General features: G+C 38.5%; 2 protein-coding genes across 4 annotated transcripts in view; one reads left to right on the forward strand and one right to left on the reverse strand.

Annotated features, from left to right (window-relative positions):
• The window catches only part of TBCD (tubulin folding cofactor D), a 139,468-nt gene that overhangs the window by 101,113 nt on the left and 24,467 nt on the right, over nt 1–13,888 (reverse strand). For all 3 annotated transcript variants that reach the window (XM_075441207.1, XM_075441205.1, XM_075441206.1), the window contains 2 exons: nt 13,395–13,469; nt 10,608–10,702 (listed from right to left, as the gene is read on the reverse strand). In XM_075441207.1, the coding sequence (XP_075297322.1) occupies nt 10,608–10,702; nt 13,395–13,469 (170 nt within the window). The remainder of the gene's footprint in view (nt 1–10,607; nt 10,703–13,394; nt 13,470–13,888) is intronic.
• ZNF750 (zinc finger protein 750) lies at nt 3,023–5,592 on the forward strand. Its single transcript, XM_009940548.2, has 2 exons — nt 3,023–4,449; nt 4,872–5,592. Exons 1-2 carry the CDS (start codon nt 3,023–3,025, stop codon nt 5,590–5,592), a joined length of 2,148 nt encoding a protein of 715 aa, XP_009938850.1.

Consider the following 13,888-nt stretch of genomic DNA (forward strand, 5'->3'; position numbering starts at 1 on the left):
GAAAATGCTTATTTTGATTTTTCTTTCTAATACTAAATCTTATTTTTGGTAGCACAAAACAGACATTGTACAACAGTAAGTAACTAAAATTATTTATATGGAGACAGTTTTAATTGGTTGCACTTCTTTTAAACCATTAATGTCTTTTCCAGTTGCGTATGTGGGATCAAATAGTTTTAATTTTTTTAAATTATGCAATATATACCTCTGCCAGATACTCCTGTGTCTTACTTTGATATTGAAAGAGAAATTATCCTTCTTGTCTGGGTTTAGAAATATTTTATTACTGGCATTTTTAAACCATGAGAAAAAAAGGGATTAAATAGTAAAAGAGAGAACCGGAGCGTTCACCTGGCTGCCACGAGCCTAAGCTTACAACCGGGCAGCCGCTCTCTAAGCCGGGTCCCGGTTCCGCGCCTCTGCAGGCAGCGCAGCCGCGGCCGCACTGCTGCCCGCGCGCTGAGCAGCCACCAGCACAAACCAAACGCAGCGGCACGAGCCGCTGTCCTTCTCTGCTGCGGTACACGCGGCAACGCAGCTCCACGGCCCCACATGTCTAACGCCGAAACTGCAACGACGCTTTTTTGTCTTATTAAGAAACGATAGCTAATACTCTGTTGAACAGGAATAACTTGAATCAAAGTTAAATACCGAGTACAAAGTCGGGGTGGGGGGGAACAGGACACACAGGAATTTTCATTATTAAGCAAAGGAAAGCTAGCAGAACAAGAAAATCTAATTAACATCTCTTTATTATAAGTGCTGCACCTGAATGCAAATTCGGACTGTTATCATAAATGGTTCAGCTAAGAATGCAATGGAGTTTTGACAGCAGTATCTTTTTTTCAAGAATAGTTAGTACAAGTACTTCCAAGAAGATATAAAGAACAACAGGTACAAACCCACTTGATTGAGTCCATTACAAACTGTCCACGTTAGCTATACGTCATTAGTCAAAAATAAATGCAACAAGCTCACTTCAGGCTGAAAAAAAAAAAAAAACCTCCCTTCGTATGCTCCAGTATTTTTTTTTTTAACATAAAAGCATTATTCTTAATCTTTCAAAGGAACTCTGGCTATCATTATTTAAGATATATTTAAAATACTATGTGATTTTTTTTTAATTTATTGAACTACCATTTTAACCAGACTCCAATGACATTAACATGCTGCTGTATAATTCCATTATTTTTCATTGTTACAATATCAGAATCCAACTCAAACAACCAAAAAAGCTTCGCTAAAACCTGAAAAATAAAAAGCTACTTCTCCATACTTTCCTTTTTCTTTAGGCTACTGTACATTTAATCATTTGTTAATTTTAAGAAAAAGCTTGATTGTTTTTTCTACTTACAGAGCAGCTTTGCATTTTTCAGGGTGCCTTCACAATTACCATTTTAACAAAATTAATATTTCTATGACATCAGAGACAACATTTAATACAATTTGCTAGAATTACTATACCTGATGAAACAAGCAGCAATTCTGTAGCTTTGCCTTCAGTTTTCATAATGTGTTGCATGTCATTCTCTGTTAAATAATCTGATTTAAGAAATGCAAAACATCTCTACTTCAACTAAAATCTCAGAGCATGTAATTACCAGCAATTCTTTTCATAAATGTAGTATTTTAATACTACTAATTCAAACTTCTATGTAAAAAGCTTTTCTAAAAAAAAAAAAAATCCAAGCTACCTAGTCACTCGTACAATTAGTATTCCTGTAGTTTCGGGTAACACAATAGATACAGTACGTGGTTTTGCAACAGTCATCATTTTGATAATGATGCTTATAGTTCATGATGAAATCATCAGTTTTTAGATCTCTGCCATAACACATCCTATAAAATCATGAGAACTTGACTCTGAGAGTTTCTCACGCCTTCAGAATCGGTGAACATAATGGAACAAGCCGATACAAGCCCTCCTGACTTATCTACTGAGCAAATCGCTAGGCTGTATAAAGTATCCACAACCTTAGTTTTTCTGTAGAAAGGCAGATGGATCGTTCCCCTATAAATCAATTAGTCAGACACTTTTTTACCTGAATTAATAGACTTGTGCGTCTGTGTTAAGTACACGCAATACGGAGGTGCTACGCAGCAGAAGAATGTGCAATGTGTTTATCAAGCAGAAGATACTATTAGTCAGATATTGCAGTACTCATTTCTCTTAATTGAATTAGGAAGAGGAAGAAAATTGGTGTGGTTTTATCCTTCGAGAGATTGGCCACTTTTGAGGTCTCCCTTGAGATGAGGCTGTTAGGAAATGCCATGCCCATGCACGGAGGGGGCTGGTCAGCCTCTGAAGGAGCCAAGTCAGCAACCCAAGCGCAGCCAGCCCACCCCAGCCGCCCTTCACCCCAGCAGGAAATTCCCTCCTGCTCCCCAACCGGCCCGACGGGCTCGCCCCACAGCCAGCGCTGCCAGGACCTGCCTCTTCGCACCCTGCCCACCTCCGCTTCTCTCTCAACAGCTCCACCTAGACTGCTGCTCTCCTTCTCAATGAGGAGCCTTCTTCTCAATGAGAGCCTTCAGCTTTCACCGACAACGCCTTCCAGCCAGCAGCAGTGGCCGGTGACTAGCACCGCTGGAAACTGGGCCACTTCTGCGACTAGGTGTAGGTGTGGAAGGGTGTTAAAGTTTAACGCGTGTCTACCTCATCTGGCATCCAGCATTCTTGTTTTGTTTAAAAAAACCTCACAACACACCATGTGCGATATGTCAGGAGAACATAGTTAAAAGCATGTATTACTTTGTACTTAGTTCCAAGTACTGTTCCACTACAGCTAATTTTAAACTTTGTGTTACAGTCCCTGCACTACCAGCTGCCAGAGTGTTGTTTTCCGGCACCCCCTCTACCCTGAGACACCACGGGAGTTGGCTTCCTCTCTTCACCGGGGAAGGAGGACTCTAGGAACCTGAAAAACTGGAAACATCAAGAGGCTAAAAACAAGGAAAGCTAACCACAAGAAAGTTTTTATATACAGAACCACTACGTTTAGTTGTTTAAAGCAGAAAAAAAATGAGTCTCCTCAAAGAACGTAAACCAAAGAAGCCTCATTACATCCCAAGACCACCAGGAAAGCCATTTAAGTACAAGTGCTTTCAGTGCCCCTTTACTTGCAATGAGAAATCCCATCTTTTCAACCACATGAAGTATGGCCTCTGCAAAAACTCCATTACTTTAGTATCAGAGCAGGATCGCGTTATCAAGTGTCCAAAGACCAGTTCCTTGGAGCCCAAACAGATCAACCAGCTTGAATCTACAGGCAAACCAACAACTTCTAAATCTGTCACAAACGGACTGCCAAATCTCGATCCAAAGCCTCCATATCCTTTTGCAAAAGAAGATGCCAAGGAAAACATTGAATTACAAAACCAGGCAACAAACACAGCAATTCAAGGACAAAAACCTGCGATTCAGAAGGAATTAACCCCTGCCAGTACTACAACAGAAAGCGCTATCAGCATGCAGCCCCTGTTGGACAGCATTGTGAGGCCCTCGGCTTTCGTCCCTGTAGGAGAACACAGAGATAGTAAAGGCACGGAAACTAGTGAAGTATCTGAAATTCTATCGCTCTCTAACAAAAGTTCACCTTTTCACTCCAAGTCTGCATTTCATGCACCAAGTCACCCCTGGAAAGCAGGTTCTCCTTTCCTCCCAGAGTTTCCACATAAAGTTGCTCCCACCAAAGGCTTTGGTTCCATCTCACCTTACATGCAACCAATGATTCCTGACTACTCACCCCATTTTTATGAGCATAGGCTGGCTATCTACACACCTTACTTGCTTCCAGGTAATTCAGAGTGTGAAAGCTCTGCTCTGTCTGTCTACGGCACACAAGATCAAAGACACTTTCTTCCCCATCCTGGGCCACTTCCAAAACCCATAAATCCGTCAGCATACGAACACTACCGATTGTTCCAGCAATATCATTCCACTCCTCCGATACCATATGGATTTTGTAGGCCAACAGATCCTCCATTTTACAGATTTTCACACGTAGCTGGTATAAACAGAGATCAAAATTCTCATCTAATGGAAGAAACTACCTTGCTGTATCCAGGTTCTTTAAGCCCATCCCAACAATACCCTCTAAGTTCACACAAAAAACAAGCAGATTATGAAAAAGAAATGACATTGTTGCATGCCAAAAGTCATTCCAAAGATGACCAAAATGAAAGAGAGAATGCTAAAATGAGCCCTCTCGCAGGAAGTGCAGCAACAGGCTCCCCCGGCAGACCGAGCCCAACCAACTTCACTCAGACAAGCCACACATGCGAAGGCTTATTTGACCTCTCCAACAAGTCATCTTCCATGACGCTTGCAAAGTATGATCCACCAGAAGAAAGCTTCACAGCTTTCAGACCTGTGAGGAAAAGCACTGACCAACCAACTCTGCTTCAAAGTGTGCAGACACAGCAAGAGAGAGGAGATTCACCTACCAGGTAAAATACTAAAATCACTTTGCAAATTGTCAGATTCACTAGGGACACACAAAGCTAGATGGACACATTTAATGCGATGCCCCTAAAACACATTTAGATTTACAGCATTGAGATAATTTGTTCTATATTAACTGTGCAAAACACAGTACAACTCACAGTTGGTACAGTGAGTAGACCACTCCTTCTCCTTCAGTGTATCAGGTATTTCCAAGACCACTACTATGCACGTGTCTGTATACTGCAGGAAATTACCTGTATTACAGCAATGTGTATGGTGAAAGGGCCTTGGGGGAGTTAAAGAAGAAACAACAAAATTGTCAGACGTTTAGGCAGATTTTTTTCTCTTCTTCCTGCCCACTTCCTCAGCCCCAATTTTAAAGAGCAGCTGATAGTAAAATCTCTTTTCTGTTCATTTCTTTCAGCATTAACGTCACCGATGAAGACTCACATACACAGAATGAATGCCATAAGAATGAAGGCTCACTGTCCAACACGGAAGAAGACACGGGGATAGCTCCCCTTAATCTTTCAAAAAAGGCTGACACAAACCCAGGACCTATTCATGAGCATGCATACAAAACCACATCCAAAACAGAAAGTCAGAACTTTCTAGAATTGCAAGACATGCCTCTGAACCTCTCGGTAAAAGATTCCTGTAACACAGCAAGCCTGAAAACGTCATTCCCCAGTCCACCGCATGACAATGGTGCTGCTACTTCTCCAAACACCGAAAACGAAACCTCCGGAGCAGATGCATGCAGCCCCAAGAACCCTGCTGACAATGCCTGCGACAAGGCTTCTTTCACAGCTCGCCGAAATGAAGCTCAAGACTTAAGAATAATTGACAGCTGTGACGAACAGAAACAAACAGCGGCTGTAGCGCTCTGCCAGCTAGCCGCATACAGCCCCGGCAAAGTCAGAAGGGACAACGAAGGGCAGAGTCCTCAGGACAGTAATGCTTCCAGTACAGAAGCTACTCTTAATTCTTCTGATACTCAGGATACTCAGTGCAATCAAAAAGTAAAAGGACAAAAAAGGACAAATCAAAAAGAGTCAGCAAAATCACAGCAAGGCACTAAAAGAGTAAGGTCAAATGACTGTAGCAGAGTCTTCACTTTAAGGAAGAGAACAAGAGTATCTTAACACTTCACTTTCCCACGAGTTTCTGGTCACAGAAGCTAGTTACCAGCAACAGCATAAAATTTCTACAAATCATCTCTTACTGGGTTTGGTCCATGCCAAGATACATTCAATCTCTCCCATGTAAATAATGTTCATAATTTTATATTAATATTTTTAAGTAATTGAACTTTCCCTTATATAAGCTCAGATTTTGATGAGTGGATTTTTTGCGTTCATAACTAAAGCCAAAGTACATTAGATGAATCTTTAAGGTTTTTTGCAATTTTATTAATGTAAAATAACTTTTACAACTTCTTTTCTTAAAAGATGTTTAAGCTCTAGAAACAATACTGTTCAATAACGTACTGTCATAGTCTTCTTCAAGCTTAACTTCATTTAATAGGGTGTTCTGTCTTTTTTTCTTTGAAAAACTTCTTATTTCACTGTGCAGTAGTTTAAATAAGCTTAAGATTAAACCTGGCTACTTAGAATTTACTGTAACAACTGTTTTGTGTATGAATGCACCTTGCCATTATGCCATAATACAAAACCACACACCAAATTTTGGTACTCAGAGGCAGACGCCCGTTCAAACAAACTGATCCGAACCCCGTGTAAGCAAGCTTTCCTTGTGTCGACTAAGAACAAGATTCAAGTCAAACCAAGAAAAGCCTGCACCAATTTAACAAATGCAGTTTATGTTCACTTTTAACTGAACCACTATGAAAACAATATTCAAAATTTGGAGATCTGAACAATTTAGGTGCCTAATCCTCTGAGGTTAGACAGACACTGGGCAACCTTGAAACTCCAAGCCGAAAACGTTACTTCTACAATTTACTTCACCTGAGGCAAACTCTCCTGGTGAAGGTCTTGTTTCGGTATACACGTATCGCTAATTATCAGTTTCAGTGGGCTTCTGCATACATCCTAAAACTCTTTTCTGCTTCTATAACTATGTATAAACTTGCAATTTTTCAAATAAATCTATGACCTGTATTTAAAATATATGGAAAGTTATTAATGAACACAGATACATTCACTACACTACCTGTAACACATATTTTGAAGAAAAATTAGAAAAGAAATTGCCAGCTAAATTTTCAGTTTACAAGCTGAAATTGGCATGGAGTACCAATGAACTCTCAAAAAGGAGCTTCCGTCAGTGAAGGACCTTCATTAGGCAGATTAATTCATCCATACTTTAGCTCCCTATGACAAACCTCAGAATTCCCTCTGCCTTAAAGCTTATCCAAATTTCTGCAAAAGGCTTAACTAACACACGGCTGTTCCACTGGGTAACACCTCGCATAAATTTCTGCAGTATGCATTATCCCACACTAAGTAATCCTCACTTAAAACTATGGGTATACATTTCTCATTGATTCATTATTCAGATGAGAGACATCCTCACCTGCCTAAACATTACTGGTAGTTACAAACCTACCAGGGGAAGCAGAGCTGTATTCAATACAATGTAGAGCTCCCAGAATTGTTTTTCTCATTTTTTATGCTATGGTTTTTGAGCTAACAGGTAGCCAGAGCATTCTAAGACATTTATCATTAAACTCTAAATTACAGGGGGTAAGTCTCCGAGTTAAGAAACAAAAAGCGTAATTGATCTTTAATATAATTTAATTGATCTTTAATTTAATCTTTGGTAGAGAAAGGCTTTTCCTGTATTATTAAAAGACAAGAATATCAGTCAAGTTTGAACAAAGGAAATATGGTAACACACTAAGTCCAATTAACTCAAATTACAACAGCAAGGCAGTAAGAAAGTATGATGTAGCAAGGTGTACATCAGTACGTGATGAAACAAGGAGAAAGCGCTTCTTTCTAGGCCAAGTTTCAAGCTTAGGGATGTGCGCTACCACATCCCTATTTTACAAACATGGAATTACAGAGTCCAGTGTTGCCGCTGCTGTTTTTTTAAACTACGCCGAGCCATTTGCCTCACTAATCTCTGGAAGCAGAAAGTTTCATAGTTCCCCTTATCCATAATTTTAAAAAAGTCTCATGTATCTCTTTTGTTGCTAATTTGAATTTCTTTAAGTGAACAAGGAAAAACTTTTTGGTGGCTTTCCATACAATTCAAGGATTTATTCCTCACCATGTCTGTGTAAATATTGTTCACAAAAACAAGCTCCAGTGCTGCAGTCTACCTCATCTCCATTCCTCAAATTAAATAAAAAAAAGGCTGAAGGAAACAATGAAGGTTAACTACTCAAACAGCCCTCCATACCCTGATTAACTTGATTTCTCTCCTTCCTAACAGAAATCTTTCTAACTCATGTCCATAAACAAATTCTTCTGGGGCTCCAGTTCCTTTAGAGTAAGACAATCTGTCCTAACGCTGACCTAACTGTTCTCTTGCTGCAAACCGTACCCATTGCCTGCAGTATTGCTCTGGTCACTGAAAATAGTTGTCAAAAGTAAAGGTTTTCTTCTAAGAGGAAAGAGAATAAGCTTTCAGCTTCATCTTCTGTTAACCAAACAATGTCAGTTCTTTCAGTCTTTCCCTGTCAGTTTTATTTTCTGTTCTTCTCGTGATACCTGCTACTTTCGGCTAGCTTTCTTTAAATAATCTTTTAAGCACGATGTCCTAAGATGAGTACCCTACGTGTGATAATTTTAGTATCCAGTGAGACGGAAAGATTACCACACTCTGTTTATGACTTCTTTTTCACTGTCTTGTTCTACTGAGATAAATAAAATTGTTGATTGATGTGGGTGACCTACCTGAACTCTTGAGCCCTTTCCTGTATAACTGCTGCCTATAAGTGACTCCCTGTACCTTGAATTGTGTAGTTACTTGTTCCTAACCAGGAATACTGCTTTGCACTTGTCCTAATTTCTTAAATAATTTTGTTAAGGACAATTGGAACAGATGACTGTCTTCCATAGTACAACACAGCTCCTCTTAACATCACTGCGCTAGCTTTTCTTCCAACTTCCAGAATTCATTCCTTTTTCTTTCTCCAATTTCTACATTAATAGTGGATTGGATAACTTACATAAAGCAAAACTGAATCAGGCAGACTTCAAAATTAAACAAGAATATACTGTATTTATGATAACTATTTTTTTCAAATTAATTTAGATGGAAAACAAGGTTATTAAAGCAAAAGGGGGAAAAAAAAAAACCAGAGAAGGGACAATGTCAAGTGTGCCATGGCTATTCTGCAGCCTAGATCCGCTCAGCAACAACAAACGTTTGGCTCTGATGAAGATAAAACATGATTATCATTTGCCCTATTCTTCACTAGCTGCATCACACTTTACATCCAAGTCTTTCCAAATTCTATCCCTACAAATTCAGACTATCCTCTTTTACTCATCCTTCACAATATCATAATTTCCATCTTCTGTATAACACATTTTTGAGTGTCACATAACCAAAGGAGCCACAGTTTAGTCAAGATAATCTCAGATTAGGTTTCTTACCAGTCTTCTTATATAAAACTGTTGGAATTCTCAGCACTGTTTTATTAAGAAACTTCCAATTCCCATAAAATTATTTTTCCTTAGGCCTTTATGCCTGTCTCTTTCCCAGCAAGACCTTGCAGCCGTGATTGTGTTCCCTCCTTCCATTCCTCCCATCTTAGCTTTAAATTCTTCCACTCCAGTAATAAAAGGCTGCATCCTATAGAATCTGACAAATTAGAAATTTGTGTATAAACCTACATATATTAAATTCACCCTCACAGACAGCAATATATTTTCACGACACCTCTGCAGAAGAAGCACGGTGTGAAGGATGCAACTATCATCTCCATTCCGCATGTACAAAAACTCAACCTAAAAAGTGGAGATGGTTTCACAGCACAGTTCAAGTTACTGGCAGAGCTCGGATTCACTTGTGTCTTTTCCAGTCCTATACAATATCAAACATGTATGAATTCAGTTTAGATTAAAAAAAAATGCTATTACATGAGGCTATCCTGATTTCTTCATAGAGGTGTACAGTTTCGGTGTGGTTAGAACTAAAACAGAGGCTTACCTTTGGATGACTTCCCATTCTTAAACTTCGAGGTTTTTTAACCGTTGCATTTTTATCATACAAGGGCAAAAATAACTAGAAAAGGGAAACCAACTAATGGCTAGCTGCACAAAAATTCTCTATGTAAAACAGACACTATATTGGACATGAACTCTCTTCATGCAGACAAAATAATAAACTGCATTAAATATTATATTTTACAGTTTCTTTAGAACAAGTCAGCAGATCTTCAGAACAGAAAAGATCTGGCAATCTAATTTACTAGTATGAAACACCAGTTTTGAAACACTTTTGAAAATGAGTGTCAACTACTCTGTCCAACACAGGAGCACCAGATGAGATCAAAAAAAGCATCTAGCCCAAGATAGTGTTGTAGAAATGTAGTGGATGTGTACTACTACATTATGCTTTTGTCATATCAACTCCATAAAAAAAATCAACAAAAATCATAAAACAGATACTACTACTTTCACATCAATACCTGTTTTTCAACATATGTTGTTACATACAGAACACACAAAGAAACAATTCCTCTGCCCTGTTATTTCCCTTTCCATCCTGATATTTCAAACCCATTGAAGACTTAAACAGTTTGTTATAAATTACACGAAATTGGCCTCCAAAATTTAATCAGAAACAAGTTACTGTCTTTAAAGTGCAAGTTAGTCTTCAATTGTTTAATATATTATATTTAAATAATGACACTGACACATTGTAGAGGCACACAGAATTATTTTTATACAACTGTACAAAGAAACATGGGAGGGAGAAAGAAGAAGAAAACCCCAAGAAACTAATTTCATTTTGGAAAGAAAAATTTATTAAGTATAAAAAAGACACACCCAAGACAGTGCTTTTGACAGAAGTACCTTAAATATCCCCAGAGGCATATTTTTTACTCTAGAATTCAATATTAGAGTCATTATTCAGCACACTCACATCAGCAAATTCCAGTCTATTGCCACACATTCAATCTCTAATACTATAACTTGTTAATTCATGAACTTACTAACATTCAGCAGCTACAACTCACCATCTGAAATCCGGGAAGGCAGTAACAATCCTCTTCTGCCTAATTCAGCCAGAGCCAGGCATCCACCATGCCATGCGTTGTCTGTTTCCTGGAAACTGATTTTAGAACAAAGACAAGTTTTGTTAAGACTAGCTTTTGCTTTTTGGATTTCATTTTTCATGGTGAATTCCTGACATTTTAAAAGGCACATAATCCAAACCAGCATGTGTATATTGTGTAATTAATCCTGTTAGATTTCTAAAACATAGGAATGACAAGTTGAACATGTTTTCTTTCCCATTTTGTGCAACATAAATACTGCTATAAATGTGATCAGATAAGCAAAAAACACATATATCAATACAAATGTAACCTCAGTACAGAAGAGTAAAATACCTGAAACTCATCCAGAAAAGGAAAACCACTTTCTAGTACACTGGCAAAAGAGATGCAGATTTACAGAACATACCCAAAACAACTAATGAATTTTGTGCCAAACACAGGCCTTAAGTAGCAAAAGAGGTTCAAGTGATAGTTTCCAGTAAACATATTACATGAGCTTATGCAGTGAGGAAACAGTGGTGTTTACCCACCTTTAAAACACAAAAAACAAAACTGAGCAACTTGTAGTGAACGCTGCAAAAAAATATCAAAAAGGTACACAATGTCTGGTGGACTGGCAGATAAAGGAGTGAAAAGGGGAAAGGTTGCATGCTGCACGACTAAACATGCAAAAAGTTCACTTGTATTAAACTAGGAATAGGAATCCAAGAATAAAACAGTGAACAGGCAGACGGGGTCACATCAAAGCTTCATCTCTCCCAGTATTCTGCCTCTGACAGGGACCAACACCAGATGCTCAGCCAAAGACGAAGCATGAAGGATCATTCCCTTATTGGCCTCCTCCTAGCTCTGGCTGTCAGCAGTACGGAGACTTCCCAAGCCAGATGGTGCGGCCAAGATGTCATCTTTAACAACCTCTGATGGGACTCTCTTCCATTAAATTGTCTAATCCCTTTTTGAAATCCCTTTACACTTTTGGCTTCCATAACATCCTGTGGCAATGTCTTCCACAGTTTAATAATAATTGTCTGAAAATGTACTTCCTGATGCTTCCCAGTTCTCACGTTATGAGAAAGAGTGAATAGTAAACAATTCCTCGCTTTCCCTCTTTCTTTCGTATTTACGATATTATGTATCTTCGTTATATCGCTCTAATTTTCTTTCCACTTGGAAGAATCCCCATCAGTTGAATCACTTTTCCGTAATTCAGTTTTGTGATCCCTTCCTTTCCTAATAATATCTAACATTCCACTTGCCTTCTTTTTTTCCGACAGCTGCTGAGCACTCCACTGACATTCTGACAGAACTATCAGTGACTTTAAAGATCTCTTTCCTGAGTAGTAATAACTGTTTCATAGCTAGCTGCACTTTTCCCTAAATGCATTAGTTGGCATTCATTAGACATTACGTTTCACGTCATTTAGTGTCTAGTTACTTAACTTCAGCTTCTGTAACATTTTCTTTTCAGTCACCTTTTAGTTTTCAATACATTAGCTAACTTTAAATCATCAACTGACTTCCCCACCCCCTCTGTCACCCCTTTTTCCAGGATCCTTTATGAGTATGTTGAACAGCACAGGGCTCATGCAGACTCCTGCAGGACTGTGCTGATCATCTCACTACATTGTGAAAAATGATCACTTCTTCCCTGTCTCTTATCTTTTAATCTATCTACATGTACCAAACCCTTTCTTCTTATCCCAAGAGATAGAACTTAAAGTGTCTCTGATGAGCAAATGACTTATTTTTATTTTGATCACTAGATATTTAGCGCAAAGAAGAGAAAAGAGAGTCCCTTTGTCCCTGTCTACATTTGTTCCCGGGTGTTTCTGAAGAAAGCAGGTTACAAGTCAGATTACTCATCCCTATGACTTGAAAAACAAGGAAAGAAAACACAGTGAGTACAGGTCTTTGAAGCTCCAGGGATAATTGAGATCAGCAGCACCTCTTTAATTAATCACAGTAGCACAGTGGAAGAATCAGCTAAGTAGATACTTTCCTTGCAAGTTTTTAAGACTTTATATCTTTTTTTTTTTAAGGCATTCTCCTTTGAGCTGGTATTTTTAATTTGTACTCACAACTTGTGGACAAGTTTGCAGAAAAGAAAAACGCTTTTTGTTCGGGTATATACTCTTAGCATCCACAACATCCTGCAGCAAGAAGTTTTTACAGTTTAACTATGTGCTGTGTGAATAACCACCATCTTTTCTTCATTCCAAACCTGCCAACTGACACTTTAGTTTGCTTCTGATAATATAAAATCTAGAGGGCAATCATTCCCATGCCATTCATAATTTCACAGACCTCTATTATACCCCATTTAGTCCTCACTCTTCTGGGATGTTGTAGCCTCCCCTCACTTGCAGACTGCTTATCATCTCTGGTGATCCTTAGAACCCTTCTGCCTATTGTTTCCAGTTCTACTGTTTCTGAAAACACACACAACACTCCAGACGTGAGCACACCAGGAATTTTTAAAGCAGCAAGTTAATAAACTTTTTTCTTAATTTTCCAAAGTTCAACTTCAATCCTTCCACGTCACTTAAGAATGGGGTCAAGATGAAGGATTAGGAACAATTTCTTTATTGAACTCCCTTAGCACATCCGTCCCTTAGAAGATTTTGAAATCTGGGAGAAGGACAACAAAATTTACAGACTTTTAGACCTGTATTCCTAACTGTTGTCCTCCTGTTTCATAAGCAGAGATGTTTTAGATGCATGCAAAATGTGAAATAGCATTTTTACCTAAAACAGTCCAACAGAGACCCAATCACGTCATCTGCTAATTCTTTTGGAAGTCTTCCAGTTATTCTACCAATTCTACAGAAGTTAAAAGAAAAAAAAAATACAGTGATTCATTAGTACTGCACTTGATGAGTAAGTCTATAAAAAATTTACTTACTAAAACTTACAATAAGATGACTGACTTCCAGGTGACAGTGCACTGCCCTACCAACATTACCCCAAAACAACAGTCTCAAACCTGAAGCAAAGTTACACAGTAGCGAACTTAACACAGAAACACATTTTTTAAAGTGGGAGAGAAAAAACATTGTGAAGAAATGCTACTTGACACCCTTCACATCATGTCTTCTCCAGACTGATTATTTCCAAGCCTGTCTGAAATTTTCCTGAAGACCAGCCCAATTTCCTATCAGTTAAAGATACAAACATGGCTTTATACCATGAGCTGTGCTAAAGCCATTTGAAGTAACTGTGAATATTGACAATACATACAA

This window comes from Opisthocomus hoazin, chromosome 21 (genome assembly GCF_030867145.1).
Source record: "Opisthocomus hoazin isolate bOpiHoa1 chromosome 21, bOpiHoa1.hap1, whole genome shotgun sequence".
In the NCBI taxonomy this organism is placed as follows: domain Eukaryota; kingdom Metazoa; phylum Chordata; class Aves; order Opisthocomiformes; family Opisthocomidae; genus Opisthocomus; species Opisthocomus hoazin.